The following is a 19,838-nucleotide window of genomic DNA, read 5'->3' on the forward strand; positions in this document are numbered from 1 at the left end:
GCGGAGAAGTCGTCGAGAAGATCCAATAAGAAGACGTCGTGAGCAAATTTTAAATTCTTCTCAAAGAAGTGTGACCCGCCAGCAAACCAGGCAACAACTAGCAAACGAGCAGGAATCAACGTTGGAAAGAGTACCCCGCAAATCGTCAGTTAGAAAGCGAAAGGCAAACCAGGAGGAATATAAGAAGACGTCGTGATTTTTCTCCTGATGTACAGCTAGAAGAACAAGAACGTCAACGTCAACGTCGAGCTTCCAATATCTTTGATATGTACCACTGAAATATGCGTGTGTTGCGGTGGCACTTGGTTCCCTCACCAAGTGAAAAAACTAGAAAAGCGTCAGACTTCAACAAAATTTACGCGCTCAGAAGATGCTAGAAAAGTGTTTTATCTATCATCAAAATTTCCGTTTTCGAACCAAAAGTACAACTTTTGCAACACATATTAGGAAAGGCATGATACCAAATATCTGCCTCTCGGAAGGATTGGAATTTCCTGATATTCCTAAATGCCTTCAGGATTTAACGTGTCTGGAAGAAAGACTGAGGATCCCATTTATGCGCATCATCTCCTTAAGATATGAACGACAATGCGCTATTCGTGGAGCAGTGGTGAATATCCCGATTTCTGTTGTAGAGACTGTCACCATGCTCCCACGAACATTTGACAACAGCCATATTATTCAAGTGCCCTTGAAACGTTGATTGAAATATGAGCAAAATTTTACGACGGAAACAGTGCGACCAGCAAATATATTGGAGGCACTAAACTATTTGCTGAGTACGGAGCTCTACGTCAAGCATAATATACAAATGTCAAGTGATTGGCTAGCAAATGTTGGAAACGGGGAAACTGTGCAATTTATTGCGGATCCTGCAGATGAGGCAGAAGTAAGAGACCTGCTTAATGCCCGTCAGGAAAATGTACAGCTTGAAATGGAAGATGGAGAAGGAACTAAATCCAGGTGGTCAGGAGTATGCTGATGCGGAAGAAACAGCTGATGATCGAGCTGCCTCATAACTTTTAGATCCCGAATTCAGGGCTCTAGCCGTTCCAGAGCAAACAGGAGATATTAATGTTTTTCAAGAGCACAACCACACAGAGGAAGAGGCGGTTCGATTAATTAAACTCCCACCTCTAATATTAGAAGACGATTTACTGGTAATCGTGCAGTCATTTAACAGCAAACAGAGGGAATACTTCGCTCATGTAATGCATATCAGAAAAAGGAAAATCTTCTTCGAATATGTCGAAGGCGGTCCTGGAGTGGGCTTATAACGACTATATATCACTATATATCGTTGACATTGCGAGCTAATAGTGTACCAGGAACCAACCCCGAAACAGCCAAGGTGTTACTCTGCGCACCCACTGGCAAAGCAGCATTTGGAATTGGAGGCCTAACCCTTCATTCGGTTTTTTCACTTCCCGTCAACCAGTCTTCCGGCGATCTTCGGCCACTGAATAGTGACACATTAAACACTATTCATAACAATCTCATAATATTAGGCTATAGTGATCCGATCTGAACAATTTCTTCGGAGATTGCATTACTTCTTCTAGCAAAAACTTATGCCAAATATTGTGAACATACCTCGTAGAATAAAAAAGTTTTCCATGCAAGTACTTCATTCCGATCGTTCAGTTTGTATGGCAGATATTTGCTATAGTGATCCGATCTGAACAATTTCTTTGGAGATTGCATTACTTCTTCTAGCAAAAATTCATGCCAAATATTGTGAACATACCCCGTCGAATGAAAAAGTTTTCCATGCAAGTACTTGATTCCGATCGTTCAGTTTGTATGGCAGATATATTCTATAGTGATCCGATCTGAACAATTTCTTCGGAGATTGCATTACTTCTTCTAGCAATAACCCATGCCGAATTTCGTGAACATACCTCGTCAAATGGAAAAGTTTTCTATACAAACACTTGATTCCGATTGTTCAGTTTACATGGCAGCTATATGCTATAGTGATCCGATATCGGCGGTTCCGACAAATGAGCAGCTTCTTGGGGAGAAAAAGAAGTGTTCAAAATTTCAGATCTATATCTCAAAAACTGAGGGACTAGTTCGCGTATATACAGACGGACAGACGGACGGACGGACATGGCTAAATCAACTCAGCTCATATACTTTATATGGTCTGTAAAGGGAAATGTAGACGGAAATGGCACCCTGTATATAGTGAATAATTTCAGATTTATTTTTAATCTTCAATTCTTATGAACGTCGTTGTTTGTCATTTATTTATGTTAATTTTTCGATCTATAGGGTAATGTGTACAGACATGAATAAATTGCAATTTTAATTTCTTTCTGAAATTAAAAACATAGCAATCTTGAATAAGGTTTCGATTTGACTTGACAGAAATTAAAAAAAAGATGATAATTTTTAAAGAAATGGTATTGATCCAGCTCTTTGTGGTGACCTTCAATCAGCCACTGGTTTTACATGAAATCTACCGAGCGGTTTTCGAGTTTTAGTGCTCACCAGTTCAAAAAAATACTTTTAAATATTTCTAAGATATTATACTTTACGAAAATGAAAAAAATCGGGGTTTTGAAAGTCCTTCTTACCTCTAATTCTTTAAGTCAAAAAATTGAGTAATACTTGAACAGTTATTACATTAAAAATATGGTGTATGTCGGTATACCAGAAATTATAATCCAGTAACCTTCTGCATTAGGGAAATTATCTTGTTTCGATTTGCCGTTGAAGCACTTTGAAAAGTAATTATTGATTCAAAGGAAAACATCGAAGTGTTTTGAGAGCCTTGTTAAGTCAAATTTGATCATGTAAATATGTAAATTTTGACATACATAAAATGAATAACACTGATGATTAAACATTATATTAGTGAAATTTAATATTTAATACTAAATTATAGTTCATATTGACATATGTATATATGTGGTATAAAGTCAACTGGAAGCTTGAAAATCATTATGTAATATTAGTGTATGGGGGCTAGAGGAAGTACTGAATTGATTTGATTTATTCTAGCTATCGACTATGTGTATGTGGGCACGCCCTTACTCCACTACGGCACAAGAAGTAAGAGAACAAGACTCGGGATTTATTTATCCAATATTTTCGTTCAAATGTAACCGAACTTGTTGGTGAGCGGTGCAGCGTCAATTATTGTCCACAACGACGTCCGCTGAATCGCATCGCATATTGGCTGGCTAAGTTCGGGTATAACAGAACATTTTATATTCTCGCAATTTGCCGCGAGAATATCTTCAGGTGTTAAAAATATTGCTTGGGAATTCAATAATCATTATGTGACGAAAGCGTCAATGAATTGCAATCAGATTTTTTTATCCTACGCATGTAGCATAAACTCAACCAAACGGAGCCATACATTGTAGAGTGTGTAAGTTAAAAACTTTTGTTGTAGTTTTTATAAAAAAATCTTTTTCGGGAGCTATGCTCCTTTATTGTATCCAGAATATGAACAAGAAGATACAATTAATTATTCTTAACTCTAAACTTAAGTTGCCGCTGCAACGGGGATGGGACTCGCTGACCTTGTGCTGCCCACAGTTTCGTACTGCACGCGGTGTATGTGCTCGCATTACTTTCTATCGTACGATATAAATCTTTTTAAATGTGTGACGTGCTAACTAACCCCCCCGTCGAAAATTTGGTTGAGTCCATCGATTGCCGGTTATCATAACTCGATTAATTGATTTTCTGTGAATTCTTTATAATGTAATTTTCGAAAACTAAGGCCATCATTTTTAGAAAAGTAATTAAGATGATGATGGTTGCGTGCTTCTTATATTTGCTGTTTCTATCCAGTTACTTCCTTTTTGTTCTTGAAGTTTAGTTTCTTCAGCATCTTCAGCTTTCTCCGATATTGGTTGGTGCGAATGAAGGTTGTAGAATAGCTGATAGTGGTTTACTTTGTGTCCTTGCTTTGTTGTAAAATGTTTTTCCGTTAATTTGAATCTTTGCATTGGTGTAAAAAATTATGAATGTATCATTTAGTGTTGCGGAAAACTTTGCTGTTGAGTTTATTTAGAAAAATAATTCCTGGTACTCCCACTTTCTTTAGGTTTGAGATATGTTGATTATTGATATTCGTGCAGTTTGGCAAACAACTTTTCAGGCGATACATAAGTAATTATTTAAATCTACTACTTGATTATTCAAACATATTTTCAAGGATTATATATTTTACAATTGTTTTTTATTCCACAGTTTGTCTTTTCGCAATTTAAAATTGTATTATGATTGTTTTTATTAATTCTTCTATTATTTAATACAGCTCTTATATCTACTGTTTTATAAATTTAGTTATCCACGGTTCGAAGGCTTATAATATAATTTTTAGAGCTACATCTAAATTTACATCTTTGTCTATTATTTTTCGTACAATATCTATTACTTCCTTTGACAATATAAACGAATTTATTATATTGGCTCTTGCCCAATGTATTGCGTATGCGATATTTACAACTTATTCTTTAATTATTTCTAATTTGTATTTTAACTGTAAGAATAATTACTAAATGTTTTCTATTTTGTATAGTTATACTCTTGCAACGTGTTGTTACAGACTATAATAGTTTTGTTCACCTAATAGTTGTTTGTATCACCTAAAACTAATAGAGTTAGATATGCGGTTATATAAATGATCAGGATGAAGAGTCGAGTTGAAATCCGGGTGACTGTCTATCCGTCCGTCCGTCTGTGCAAGCTCTAACTTAAGTAAAAATTGAGATATCTTTATGAAACTTGGTACACATGCTTTTTGGTACTGTAAGATGGTTGGTATTGCAGATGGGCGTAATCGGACCACTGCCATGCCACAAAAAACGCCACATATAACGGTACTGTTAAAAACTACTAAAAGCGTGATAAACCAAGCACTAAACACGCCAGAGACATTAAGTCTTACCTCTGGGGTGATATGATATGACTTAATAGGAACCGTGTTCAATATTAGACAGTATCTTGGGATATGTTTAGCCGATTTCAACCAAATTCAGTACATAACATTCATCTCATATTTCTATGTTATAGTGCAAAATTCGTATTACAACCACGCATTTTCCCCATATAACACCATTGTAAATTCCATCTGATTCTTTCACTTTCCACAATGCAAATCAAGCAACAATGATTGTATCGGGATAAAACTTTGCGTGAATAATGCGTTTAAAGTATGCCACCTTGTGACCAAAAATTGTCTAAATCGAACCAAAACTGCAGTGCAGTTGACTTTTTACCGAAAATATCGGTCAATGTGTAAGATATATAATTGAAATTCATATAATTAAATAAATAAATGAAAGTCTCGATAATATAATAGTAAGTTTTTGTGTCAAAAATGGAGTCAATACTTCCTTTAATATAAAATTTTGCCAACGCCTGAAGTAATTTCCCGGGCTTTGAGCCTTGCAAGTTGCGAGAGTATAAAATGTTCGCTTGCACCCGAATTTAGAACTTCCCTACTTGTTTTAGTTATGTTATTTGTAATATAAGTTATTGCAACAATTTTGTCTATTGTGAGTTTATTAATTAGTACTTTGTTATTGGTATTTTACAAGACATTATTTATTTTACTTGACATTCGTGTTATTACGTAGTCTTCATGATCTGGACTTTCTGCCATCCACTTCCATACAATACCCAGAAATTTTATTCATTTTTTTTCTTTCTTTTATACTTTAAAATTGTTAAGTTGAGTTTATATTTATGTTAATAGTTGAAATATAGTAGTTGGGATTTTTTTATGGTCAAAGGTTTCCGTGTATCTTCCTATGTCAGTTTCGTCTATTATTATTTAGAATGTTCCTGTTTGTTGTCTAGCTGTTCCTTTTTCTACTGTAATAAGTTGTGAGTGAATAATCGAGTATTTGCACTACCGCCAGGCATAGCGTACTAAAAGTCTGGAAAAGAATGTCGTTACTCATTTAATTGCGTATCCTACTTTTATAAATTATTTGGCCTTTTTCAGTTAGTACGGTACTATTTCTTTCTTCTTTAACTATCTCCTTAGTGTAAGGTTTATTTAACTTAGTTTTTATTTTCCTATTTTTCTTAATAAAATTACTTGTCCTGATAGATATGTTTTTATTTCTTGCTTATTCATATTGTGGTGTTCGATATCCTTGCTATGTTTCTGAACTTATTTTTTGTAGGTTACTTTGTCTAGTTCTTCCTATGTCGTCGGGGATAAATGTAACATTTATATGAAAAAATAAGTCTACCGGTTTTTAATGTTGTGGAATGTTTCTCCGTTTTTGTTTATGGGGAATATTTCCACTTGTTCATTAGCTAGGCTTTTGTAGGGAGGAGTAGTGTAAACAACTATTCCTAACTCGTCTACCATTATATAAATGAGACTGAATTAAAAGATGGTTCATTGTCAAAAACTTTGGTTTTTGGTACTCCGAAGAAAAATATAATATCTCTTAGGGGTTTTTTAACGTCTATATCAGGTGGCTATAATTCGTCTTATATTATTTAACATACCGGGAAAATACTTTTCTTCGAGAATTTTTGTTTTATTTTCAGTCGCATTCCTATGTGCTCATAGGTGTTCCTTCAATATGACGTTCGTCTGTTCTTGTTCGTTGCTAATGTCTTCAACTAATTTTTAGGTTTTTCGGTTGTTAACATTACTAAAATAAATGAGATAAACATTTGGAATCGTACCCATTATACTTTTTTCTGTGTGAATCCTATTTATAATAGATGGATTAAGGTATCGTTTCATGTAAGAAACAAGTAATTGTTCATTGTACTCTGGTTCCGGTTCTTGGTGGTAATTATGTATGTGATATTGTGAAAATTATCTTAAATTTCGTATGAAGATTTTCCGTGGAAGATATTTTGCGAAACAATAATGGAATTTCTGTATAAGGGATTAAATTATGACAAGAGCTTTCATCGCTATGAATTGTTGGTGTGTGTTTATTGATTATTTGTAAATTAGTTCATAATTATACTCTACTAGGATTGCTTTCCATCGCTTCATCTTACTATTGGTGTTTTATGGCTTGGGTTGGAGGGGGAGGGGTATCGCACCGGGTGTCACCTTTTTTGGCGTGACACCCACCCGGTCTCTCAAAAATAAATCGCTAGCACAAAAATTTCTTTTTCGGGGATTCCTCCACTGGCACTAGCTTAGTTACTGATTGGGTGTCTCTAGACTTTTTAAAGTTTATTGTAGAATGTGATTTTACAGAAGCTCTTCCAAATCTTATTATTGCACTGAAATTGTTCATGACGGTTTGCGTGTCCGCAGCTTCATGTGAGAGGAGTTTCGGTAAATTAAAATTAATAAAAAACTATTTGCGGGCAACAATGATCCACCGCGGCTAGGCAATCTTGGTATATTAGCCATCGAACACGAGGCAATACAAAATATAAATTTTGATGAAGTTATTGCTGAGTTTGCAGCTGCCAAAGCTAGAAAGAAGAAATTTTAATTGTATAACAATTTCTTTTCTGCTTAGTTATTATTGTGTTTTGTTATTTCTTCAATATTATAAATAATAAATGAGCCATGTTCTTTATCATATAACATTTATTGCTTTTTACTTTCCTTGGTGTCAACCACCAACTTCCGCACCGGGTGCCATCCAAGGTAGCTACGCCATTGTTGGTAGCATAATGCTCTTCAGCCTTGCTTAAAAATCTCCAAACGAAAGTTATTGGTCTACTATCTTGCGATAGGGCGGTTGCAAAAGCTTCCTAGTTCCTTAAGATTTTTTCGTAAATTTAGCTACCGTTTCTATCTTTTTGGAAATAGTTTTTATCCCTTTTCGAATGCACGTTTATCTAATTGGATTTTTATACTCTCGCAACCTGTTGCTACAGATTATAATAGTTTTGTTCACCTAACTATTGTTTGTATCACCTAAAACTAATCGAGTTAGATATAGGGTTATGTATATATAAATGATCAGGATGAAGAGACGAGTTGAAATCCGGGTGACTGTCTGTCCGTCCTTCCGTGCAAGCTCTAACTTGAGTAAAAATTGAAATATCTTTATGAAACTTGGTGTGACACGTTTCTTGGTACCGTGAGACGGTTGGTATTGCAGATAGGCGTAATCGGATCACAGCCACGCCCACAAAACGCTATTGTTCAAAAACAAAAAAATTGCCATAACTAAGCTCCGCAATAAGATACAAGACTGTTATTTGGTACACAGGATCACATTAGGGAGAGGCATCTGCAGTTAAATTTTTTTTTAAAGTGGGCGTGGTCCCGCCCCTAATAGGTTTAATGTGCATATCTCCTAAACCGCTAATGCTATAATAACAAAATTCACTGGAAGCAAATGTTTCTACCTACAGTGTGAAAATAGTTGAAATCGGGTGGCAACTCCGCCCAATCCCCGTATAACGGTACTTTTAAAAACTTCTAAAAGCGCGCTAAATCAAGCACTAAACACGCCAGAGACATTAAATTTTATCTCTGGGATGGTATGAGATGACTTTATAGGAACCGCGTTCAAAATTAGACAGTGGGCGTGGCACAGCCCACTTCTAGGTGAAAACCCATATCTTGGGATCTGCTCAACCGATTTCAACCAAATTCAGTACATGACACTATTTTCATATCTCTATGTTATAGTGGGAAAATGGGTGAAATCGGATTACAACCACGCCTATTTCCTATATAACACCATTTTAAATTATATTTGATTCTTTCCCTTTCCAGTATGCAAATCAAGCTACAATGATTGTATCGGGGTAAAACTTTGCGTGAATAATACGTTTAAACTATGCCACCTTGTGACCAAAAATTGTCTAAATCGAACCAAAACTGTTCAAGCCGCTAAGTACTAAATATGTGGACCCCAGTGCCTATAGTTGACCTTCTACCGAGAATATCAGTCAATCCACAAAGAAATCTCAAACGAGTATACCATTTGACTTTGCGAGAGTATAAAATGTGCGGTTACATCCGAACTTAGCCCTTCCTTACTTGTTATATTTGCATTTTCTAAGGTTTAAAATACTAATTCTATATTTCTAAAGTGTTCCTCCGTATTTTTACCGAATATTATTACATCATATATGTAAACATAGCTAACAATTTACTGGTACCTGTTGATGAATAATGCCATCTAGTGCATTTTGGAATGTAGCTGGATTATTTTTAAGACCGAAAGGGAATCGGAGAAATTCATACTTTTCGTTGTTTACGGATAATGCGTTTTTTCTATATCTGATTCACGAAGTGGAATCTGGTGAAACCCACTCTTTAAATGTCTCTTTCAATAATCTCAAGTATAGGGTGTTTATAGGGGATTGTAACCGAATTAAGTTTGCGATAATCGATAACCATTCAATACTTCGTTCTGTTTTTATGTTAACGATCCATATTGGGGGGTTATATGAAAATTTCGATCTCCATATTATTCCGTTAGCGAGAAGTTCTTCGACTTTGCAATCTATTTCGTTTATTAATGCCATTTGGTGTTAACTTATCTTGAATGTAATGAATGGTCCACTTCCATCAGTGTCGGTGATTTTGATGGCAAGTTCGGTCCGTTATTGAAAGAAGTATTGAATTGATTTCTTAATCTTATCAAAGTAAAAGGCTTATTTGCGTAGTTATTAAATCTTAATGCGAAGCCTTGATTATTTTGTTAAATACAATTATTTCATGTAACGGTGGGTTGCTGAGTTCGGTAGGCGGAAGGAGCACAGGAGTATTAGGGATAACGATTTGGTTGACGACAAAATGAAGGTTTGTCGAAGTTTTGTTTAGGCGAATAAGAATACGTTAGTTCTGGGTAAAAGACTGTGCTGTTATTAAAAGAATTATGTCGATGAAGTCGTGGTAAAGGTTGGTTATTTGGTTTATGCGTGTTATTCGCAAGATTCATTCTGTATCCTATTGTCTAATTTTTGACACAGATGTAAGGCTTGAAGCAAGCTTGTCGGTCCTCCCATGTTGAGGAGACGTGGTAAATGCCGTTCAGCCCTCTAATGTATATGCATTAGTCATAGTTAAAAGGATAGGTTCATTCTGTGTGCTTATCGTTTCAAGCACCTCTCTGACTATTGTGTTTACTAAAGTGGGATTAAGGGTAGGAGGATTTAACCAATGTGTGGTCGGATAGTAATCTATTCTCATCTGATTTAGTTGCTCGTTTAACTCTTCTGCTGTGTCTGGCATTTTGCAAAAAATTATATTGTCTATATTCTATAATAAAAACTATCTTTTTTTTCCTTGTACAATTTTATGAACTGTAAAGAATTGAAATATTTCTTAAAACAATTTTATGTGTTTTTTATAATAACAATTAACTTATTTCACTTGTCACCTTTTATGAATGCTAAAAATTTGAAATATTCCTTACAGCAATTTTTTCTGGTTTTTTAATAACAATTAATATTTTCTGTAAATTTTTATAACAGTAAAAAATTAAAATACATCTAGCAATAATGATGTCCAGCTTCCCATTAGGATGTTGTTGCATGCTTCTGGGTTGTCCTTTTTCCTATGTACAGGGGTCACTCGACGTTAATTGATTAAGAAAAATTCCATGAAACATTATATTGTTTACTCGGGTTTCATATAGCCGAGTATATATATTTTTGATGAAAAGCCCTATATTTTACAAATGATTTCTCTGCAGTAGTATATGAATACCGATGTATTCTTTGCTCTTTCGTCAATATTAAGTTTCTAGCCCCGATACTTTGTTCTCTCCGCAGGTCGGGGACAATTTCTTCCTATAAATGGGAGAGCCGCCTTCGTGGTTTTGTATAAAATAAGTTTTCTCTTAATATGATCAATGACGTGACCATTTTTTTCACTTGTTCAGTTGGTCACAATGCTGATATAAGCGTGGAAAATGTTCTTGGTCTTTCCCACATACACAGAGTTTTCGACCCTCCTTTCGATGCTACTTGTATGTGTGAACATATCGGTTAATAATTAAGCTATTGTAATAAATCACTCCATAAGTTCTCCTGAGCTTATGTCGCTTATAGCGGCATTAGCGTAAGATGTCTAAAAAAATTAACTATAACAATTTTACTAAGCTATTCGCTTGGAAAATATAGTAATATCGGTAACTACCCTCCTATAGCTGTATTATAATAAATATGGTGGTTTGTGTTAGTGATCTAGATGACGAGACGTGTTGAAATCCGGGTTACTGATGCCACGTTCACTAAATGCCACTAATCGCAAAACTATAAAGAGAAATAGTTCAGGTCCATACTAAGATACAAAACTGTAATTATACAGGGAGATACCTATCCCATAAACCCAACAAAATCTACCAACTTTACTGAACACAAGACAAACCCCTCTTTATAAACTTTAAAAATTGTTGAAATAAGATGGTAACCATGGTTACCTCCCATATAACGGTTGTATTGAAAACTCCTAAGAGTGCAATAACACATTAATTTAAGAGATATTAAATTTTACACCCTGAGATATATTATTGAAATTCAGAGACAATCGTTCTTGATAATGATGTGCCAAAAATGGGTCGAATCAGATCAATATTTTTCAGAGGGTATCTTTTTCATTTATTACTATGGGGCCAAAACTGGATAAAATTAGGTCTATACTTCCCATAGACCCCATATACCCAATATAAGGAGTTTATACTCTCCACTTCACGCTATATATTTTGCATCAGTCAATCTGTGATATAGAATATTAATAAAACAAAATGTGTGATATTCTTCTGAAATGAACATAATATTATTATAAGTAATATGTATTTATTATTAATAATATTCATTAACTCTCTAAAATATGTGTTAACGTTGAATATGAATGAAACTAGTCTAGATCTTTGGTCTGAGCCCCACCCACCTAATATAATGGTTTCTGAATTTTTAGTTGACATTTTGCAAAAAGAAACCACCATCAACAGCGACTATTACTGTGCAATTTTGGATCGACTAAAGGCTGAAATCGCAGAGAAACGGCCACATTTGCAAATAAAACAAGTAGGGAAGTTCTAAGTTCGGGTGTAATCGAACATTTTATACTCTCGCAAATGCAAGGATCAAAGCCCGGAAAATTAATTCAGGTGTTGGCAAAATTTTATACTAAAGGAAGTATTGATCCGATTTAACAAATTTTTGACACAAAAACTAACTATTATCGAGACTTTCATTTATTTATTTTATTATATGAAATTCAATTATATATCATACACATTGACCGATATTTTCGGTAAAAAGTCAACTATAGGCACTGGGGTCCACATATTCCGTACCTAGGGTCTTGAACAGTTTTGGTTCGATTTAGACAATTTTTGGTCACAAGGTGGCATACATTAAACGCATTAATCTGTTCATTATAGCAAAGAGATATGAGAGGAATGTTATGTATCGAATTTGGTTGAAATCGGTTAAGCAGATCCCAAGATATGGGTTTTCACCTAAAAGTTTGTGGTGCCACGCCCACTATCTAATTTTGAACGTGGTTCCTATAAAATCATCTTATACCATACCAGATATACAATTTAATGTCTCTGGCTTGTTTAGTGCTTGATAGTAGTTTTTAACAGTACCGTTATATGAGGAGTGGTAGGGGTTGTCACCTGATTTCAGCTATTTTCACACTGTCGATAGAGGTGCTAAAAAAATTTTTCCTCATTGAATTTTGTAATTATAGCTTTAACAGTTAAGGAGATATCCATTTTAAACCTATTAGGGGGCGGGACCACGCCCACTTAAAAATTTTTTTTTTACGACATATGCCCCTTTTTGATGTGATCCTGTATACAAAGTCTTTTATCTTATTGTGGAGCTTATTTATGGCAATTTATTTGTTTTTGATTAATGTCGTTTTGTAGTCGTGGCAATAGTCCAAGTTTCATAAAATTATCTCAATTTTTACTCAAGTTACAGCTTGCACAGACGGACGGACGGACAGTCACCCGGATTTCAACTCGTCTCTTCATCCTGATCATTTATATATATATAACCCTATATCAAACTCGATTAGTTTTAGGTGATACAAACAACCGTTAGGTGAACAAAATTGTAGCAACGTGTTGCGACAGTATAAAAATTGTACAAGTGGTTGAACTTCTTTCATGACAAAATTGAGATTAAAATCACCGCTTAAACTCATTGGCATATTGTGCAAATCTTCTCCTATTTCTGCTGCTCTAGAGGCAGTATATGTCAATAATACTTTATGTGTGAATTTTAATATATCGTAGTTCTCTGGTTCGGAGTGATGTAGAGAACAATCATTGCCACACTCTGTCCGCTTTTTATGACACATTCGGCCGCACAAATATCGTCAACTGCAGCCAACCAGTTAATTTGTTGTAAATTCATATTCATATGTGGAGTGACAATATTTATTCTGTCAGTGGAGTTATGGTAGACATCTACTCCACCAGCTCTTACATCGGGACGTTTGAAATGGACGACACAATCGAAGTTCGGCACATCCACAACGTCTTAATTGTTTATCCATGTTTCAGACAATAATAAAATATTCGCTCGTTGGGCTACTGTGCCCGTCAAGTCTACTTTTTCAATTTAGAGAGAATAATGAGAGAATTAACATTAACTTTGACATTAACTTTAACATTAACTTTAACATTAACATTATTCCGAATCTGTCGTGTTTTCGTTTCTCTCCCATGTCTCCTTCTGTCCGACTGACCCACCACGCACGTCATCCCCTCCCTTTTTCTGTCGCTTTTTCGTTTCATTCGATACTGGAATTATAACCCAACGAGCGCAAAAAAGTTTCACTTCAAAAATATTAAAAATTTTCCTTCAAAAAATTTTCTGCCTATTCCTAAAATATGTTTAAATATATCTTCAAAATTTTTTAACAATAATACAGTATATTCGTTTTACATCCCAAAATTGCTTTTTTAGGCTGCTATTCAAGGTGTGCACTTTAATCAGAGAATGTTAATGAATAGAGCAGACGCAAATGTTAAATGAAATCTTTTTGAGTACTAATTTGTAATTCCAGATGAGGGAACATCGAAAAATATAACTTCGAAAAAGAAAAATATACCACACAATGTGCGAAATGCCATAAATAGACACAACGAATATTCCTAAATGAAAAATCGTTCTGCATACCTATTTAGATTTATGTTTTCCATTTTTATGATATGACAAAATGTATAATTTTGAAAAGCCTTTTAAATACCTATTATCGGTAAAAGCCCCAGAATTCATTATAAAAAAAACATTTAATAGGCAAGTTTTCCAACTTATGTACTTATGTGCGTTGCGTGAGCAATTGCTTATTGATCAAAGGATAACAATAAAACGGTGGCTAAGCGATCGCGTTTCCACTTTTGTGGTGGCTTAGGTTGTAAACGTGAAGGAGTTAAGCTCAATCCGAGTACGAGCCTATACGTTCGAATTCTAAAACTTATGAAACTTAAATTGTATATAATTTTTTATTTTATTAATTGGAATCTAAGCATATCTCGATTCAATTACTTTAATATCATATTTTACTTCCTGAGATAATTAAAATATTTCAGGATAATATGTTTACGTTTTTTGAATATATCCTTATTATGCGTATTTACACAAATGTGATAATCACACATACATTCTTAAATACACATACGCTGACGCTTGCTTGCCCTGCACAAACAATGACTTTTGTCTACACTTTTTGTTTTTTGCGAGAAGCAAGTTGAACGATCGCAGGCAAGAAGGGGTCAGGGGCGCACTGCTACATATTTATATCAGATATATTTTTATTAATCGAATTTATTTTAAAAACGATTATAAATATGAATTTATGTGTATTTATATTTTTACGTATATTATTATTATATTACGAAAATAAGTCATAAATGCATCAGTATTTTTCAATACAAATTAAGCAACATATTAATATATTACGGATCCTCACTTGACACGCCTCTGTGCATGGTGGCAAGCCAACGAAATAACGGGGAGTTTGCGCGGACATTTTGTTGTTGAAAAAACCAAATCACGACTTTGTAGACAAACATACATATATACATCTGAGCTCGCATACATATTAACGCCGAATTTTGCGCATCGTGGCGGAGTTGACAAAATTTGTTTCATTCGACAATTTAAGACAATATCGGTCAGCTATGTTGTCTCGTTTGTCCTTTTTGCAGTGGTTTGCTATTGAAAGTTGACTTATGCTCTTTTGAAATATTGCGATTACCGATTGGGCTGCATTTTCATAGCGTCGTCTTTCGATAAAATGGGCTAAATCGAAAAACTATGAAATAATGATAATAAGTAATCATATAGAAGTACTATATGGACTGTGATTAGAATATATAGAATTAATAAAGGATTTCATATAAATGGCAATTTTATATAAATTTTATAATTTAATGTCATATGTAATGAATTATGTGAAATATATTAAAATATTATTTTAGTTCGCTAATAGGTCATGTTGCCAATTCTCCTTTCTGAAGGGACCATCAGACAAATTCTTCAATTTTTGATTTTTAGCAAATGTTGTGAAGAAGCAGCTTGTGGGCAGCTTACAAATGCGAGGGGGATGGTAGGATTTTCAGTGGTGGCTGTCAAATTGTTAAATTGAATTTTTCTCGTTTTACTGAAATTCAATTTCATTCATTCATTTTAAAAACTTAATTTCGCATTTGCGTAGGAACTTTATATGAAAACCAAATGTGGTTTACCAGGCGCACAGAAAAAATAGCGCGGCGCAGAGTTATAACCGAACGCACTTTACTTTGAAGCAGACGCATGTTCCTTAAGAATGAATTTATTGTCGTTGTAATATGAAATACTTAGAAAATAAGCCGCGAGTTCGCTTGAATGTTATTGGCCGATGATGGTGCGTCTACGTTTTTTTGTCACTTGCGCGAATGTTTGATTTTTTGCGAAAGACATATTGAGGGACATATGTACATATGTGTACATATATGCAAATATATTTGGACATGTGAATGAAGGAAGGTTTGAGTTCACAGATTAGACAAAGTTGCACGAATATCGTATGTGGTGCTGCTTGTATAGCACACTTGTTTATTGCAACGTGAAATATTTTGCCTAAGTTCAAATCCTATCAGATATTTTTATATACTCTTCTTTTATTTTTATAACCCTTTTTTATTCAATAATATTTTAATTCCAATTTCATTATTATTTCCCTCATTATTTACATTTTCTTTTCATAAGTCAATTATTCTCCATTTTATTACTTTAATTTTTGTTTATGCGCATACCAAAGAACATCTGTGCATATGTATGTATATACATTTTGCTTATAGAGTGGTGTAGTTCGTTGCGTAAATTAATAGGATGTTGCAATTTTATTTTCGAACTTCCGCGTTTTTGATGTTCCCTCATCGTAATTAACATTTTAGTACAGCTAACATTTGCGCCTTCTCTATTTATTAACATTCTCTGCAATTGATATGTGTGTATTTGTATTTTTCTTTCAGATATGCCTAAAACTATGCAATGTGTTATTGGATGTTAAATGAAGTTAATATCATAATGTGTTTCTACCAATGAATAGGTTAATGAAACGTTGCGAATGAGATTCATAAATGAAAAACTTACGCAATTCAATTATCAAGATGAGAATGGCATCGATAAGCGAGATTATCGATCAGCAGTCACTCACTAGTCAACTAGTCGACGACAGCGGTTTGATAACAACTACTGCATCGTCAGCGTCTGCTCGACGTGTGTCCGATGTTGGCGTGAGCGTGGATCACCCCTCATTGTCGCAAAATTTAGCGCTAATAGATGGGCACCGTACGCCATCATCTTCACCGGCTCCAGTTCTCTCGGCCCACAATGTCATCATAGACGATCATAATGTGGTTGCACATACAGTGGTAACAACCAGTGATGGAACCATCACCGACGTGGAAGGTGCTGGCCCGGTCGTAATGGTACGCACAATTATTGATGGCCTTAGTCATAGTCCGGTGCATTCGACATTTCAAACACCAACCACTGTTTCTGCTCAAAGTCAACATGAGCAGCAGGTGAATAGACAGCATTTACACAATAACGATCATCAGTTATATCAGCACCAACATCATCATCAGCTTGTGACATCACACCATCAACAGCTGCTACAAATTTCAAATCGACATCAAAATCTCCAAAGTCAGCATCGCACCCAGCAACATCAAAAAGATCGTTTACATGATGGCAGCTCTGTGGATTTTGTAAGCTCCGATGTTATTCTCGATGAATTGTCAGTTTGTTCTTCGCCAAACTCTGGCACTGTGACAAACATTATTGATATTAAACAGGAGGATAAAGTGGTTGTAATAGAGAAGCATGACTTGGGCACTAAGAAGATTGGTAAGCGAAGAGATGAAAATCCTTGTAGCGATCGTAGAACCTTAGATGTATCCCATATTGATGTTGACGTTGCTGTGGGTGGGATTAATGATCTTTCAACGGACGCAGTGGAGGTGACATTAAATCAACATCACCACCAACATGTTGAATTGCACCAACAGCGATTGCTGCATCATCACTATGTGAGCGGTGGAGGTAGTAGAAATGGCAGCAATTCGATGTCGCAGCATTCCCATGACAGTTTACATGAACATCAACAGTCACGTCATGGTCATCAGATTAGCGTATCGAATAACCACCACAGGAATACGCAACAGTCTGCACCACAGACAAGTGATCATCAGACATCGCATCATGAAACTTTGTCAGTAATTGTGCAGCAACATGACGATTCCCGCGACTCGGCTTCTCATATGCTTAGTCCAGAGCTAGGTGTTGTAGATGAAAACTCGCTGCAACCGACTTCTTATCAAACTTTGACGTCGGTGAATGAGCGCATTTCTCCGCCTAGCTTTAGCCCAACATCTTCATATGCGACATTGACACCGCTGCAACCATTACCACCTATATCAACAATGTCCGATAAGTTTGCTTACGGTGGTCATATAAATGGCGGTGGTGTGAGTGTCGGTGGTAATTGTGTTGGAGGTGGTGCTGGTAGTAATAGCAATTCCTCATCAAGCGGCGTTGGGCCATTCGCTGTGATGCCGCACCAGGGTAGTCTGGGTGGACTGAGTTTAAGCAGCCTTAGTGGACAATCTCCATATTCTTCTTATGATAAGCTACCATCAATAGGTATGTCAATGTCACCACCACACCACTATGGTACCTCACCATCGCATACAATATCGAGCATGGTGGTTGCGTGTGAACTACATACTGCATCGCCAAGCCCATGTGGTGCCCTCTCTCCACAATCTGCATACAGTCATTCTACTGAATTGCACTCTCCTACGCTGTCGTCTACCTGTAAAACAACTAGCGATGGTATTATCTCTAGCAGTGTCTGCGGTAACACCAGTCTCAGTACTGGAGGAACATCTCTTCATATTAACCAGTCTGATTCACAAAAGCAGGTTATATGTCTTTCCCAACCCGTAACTAGTGGTAACGGAACGGGGGTTGGGGAAAGTGTTGTTGTAACAGGTTATGAATCACCATACAGTATACATCAACGGGATCTTTTGGTGACTACAACGCCATCGTCCTCCTCCGCATCCGGTGAACGAAGTTCTCATTTGCAATTACAGCACAGCCCTATTTTGAGTCCACATTCCATATCAGCTGGTTCAGTATCGTTAAATTCTCCTGGAAGCTGTAGTATGGCCAATCAACCTGTGGTAACATTGCCGCCCATAAATGGAGCAATGGCAACTCTATCCGCTGCCTCGCTAGGCAATAGAGATATCGCTGACATTTCACGGCTGGAACAAGATGCTGTTGCAGTATCGCTTACACCATCGCCTCCACCAAATGATATGATGGGTACAGCTTCAACTCTCTTAACCATCCATCAACCAATGAGTCATGCGCATCCACAACAGCAACAGCAGCAACAACAACAACATTTAGTCACTGTAACATCACAACAGCACAACATTGGCAAACAGTCACATCCTGTCACCAGTGACTGCAGCTTAAATGTTAGCAGCAGTAACTTGCGTCTCTCTAGTGTAATAGGTGGACAAAATTTGCTTAACAATAACAATTTGTTGTGTAATATGGGACAGCAACAGCGCCAACTTTCGCAACAGCATTTTCAAAGTGATCAACAACAACATCAATTACAACTTAATATTCAACATGTAACTACTATTAACAATGGCAGTAACAGTTCGAGTGGATCTAGTGGTTGCAATACAACAGGTGGCGGTGGCAGTACCTGTAGTAGCAGTGGGGGAGTAAGTGGCGGTGCTGGCACTGGAAGTGGAGGGAGTGGTGCTCTCACTAGCGGTAGCGATGTGGAGGAAATCAATACTAAAGAGCTAGCACAGCGCATATCTGCAGAATTGAAGCGATATAGTATTCCGCAGGCAATATTTGCGCAGCGCGTGCTTTGTCGTTCGCAAGGTACACTATCTGATCTCCTGCGGAACCCTAAGCCCTGGTCAAAGCTCAAGTCCGGTCGCGAGACTTTCCGACGTATGTTCAAATGGTTACAAGAACCAGAGTTTCAACGAATGTCAGCCCTACGGATGGCAGCAGCACAGATACCCCAACGCAGCAGCACCAGCATCAGCAATAATAGCGGCCCAGTGAGCAACTCAATTAGTGCTAGTACTAACAGCGTTGTCGTTTCAAATATCTCCAATTGTGGTAAATACAAATGTACCATCCGTATGTCTTAATTTGTTTATCAACTTTGCCTTTAAAATTACAGGTAGTGTAAGCGGAAATGGGGTGTGCCGTCGTAAAGAAGAGCCTCATATAGAACATATGCCGCAACCAAAGAAGCCGCGGCTGGTCTTCACTGATCTGCAGAGACGAACACTTCAAGCAATATTCAAAGTGAGTTTACAATTTTAATATAGGAATTGTTGCGCTTT

The 19,838-nt window shown here is 36.2% G+C and overlaps 1 protein-coding gene across 1 annotated transcript in view; it reads left to right on the forward strand.

The window, feature by feature from the left end:
• The window catches only part of onecut, a 46,123-nt gene that overhangs the window by 25,830 nt on the left and 455 nt on the right, over positions 1–19,838 (forward strand). The window contains exons 2-3 of the mRNA XM_036375950.2: positions 16,413–19,608; positions 19,673–19,800. Of these exons, the coding sequence (XP_036231843.1) occupies positions 16,521–19,608; positions 19,673–19,800 (3,216 nt within the window). The 5' untranslated portion in view covers positions 16,413–16,520. The remainder of the gene's footprint in view (positions 1–16,412; positions 19,609–19,672; positions 19,801–19,838) is intronic.

Source organism: Bactrocera oleae, chromosome X (genome assembly GCF_042242935.1).
Source record: "Bactrocera oleae isolate idBacOlea1 chromosome X, idBacOlea1, whole genome shotgun sequence".
In the NCBI taxonomy this organism is placed as follows: Eukaryota; Metazoa; Arthropoda; class Insecta; order Diptera; family Tephritidae; genus Bactrocera; species Bactrocera oleae.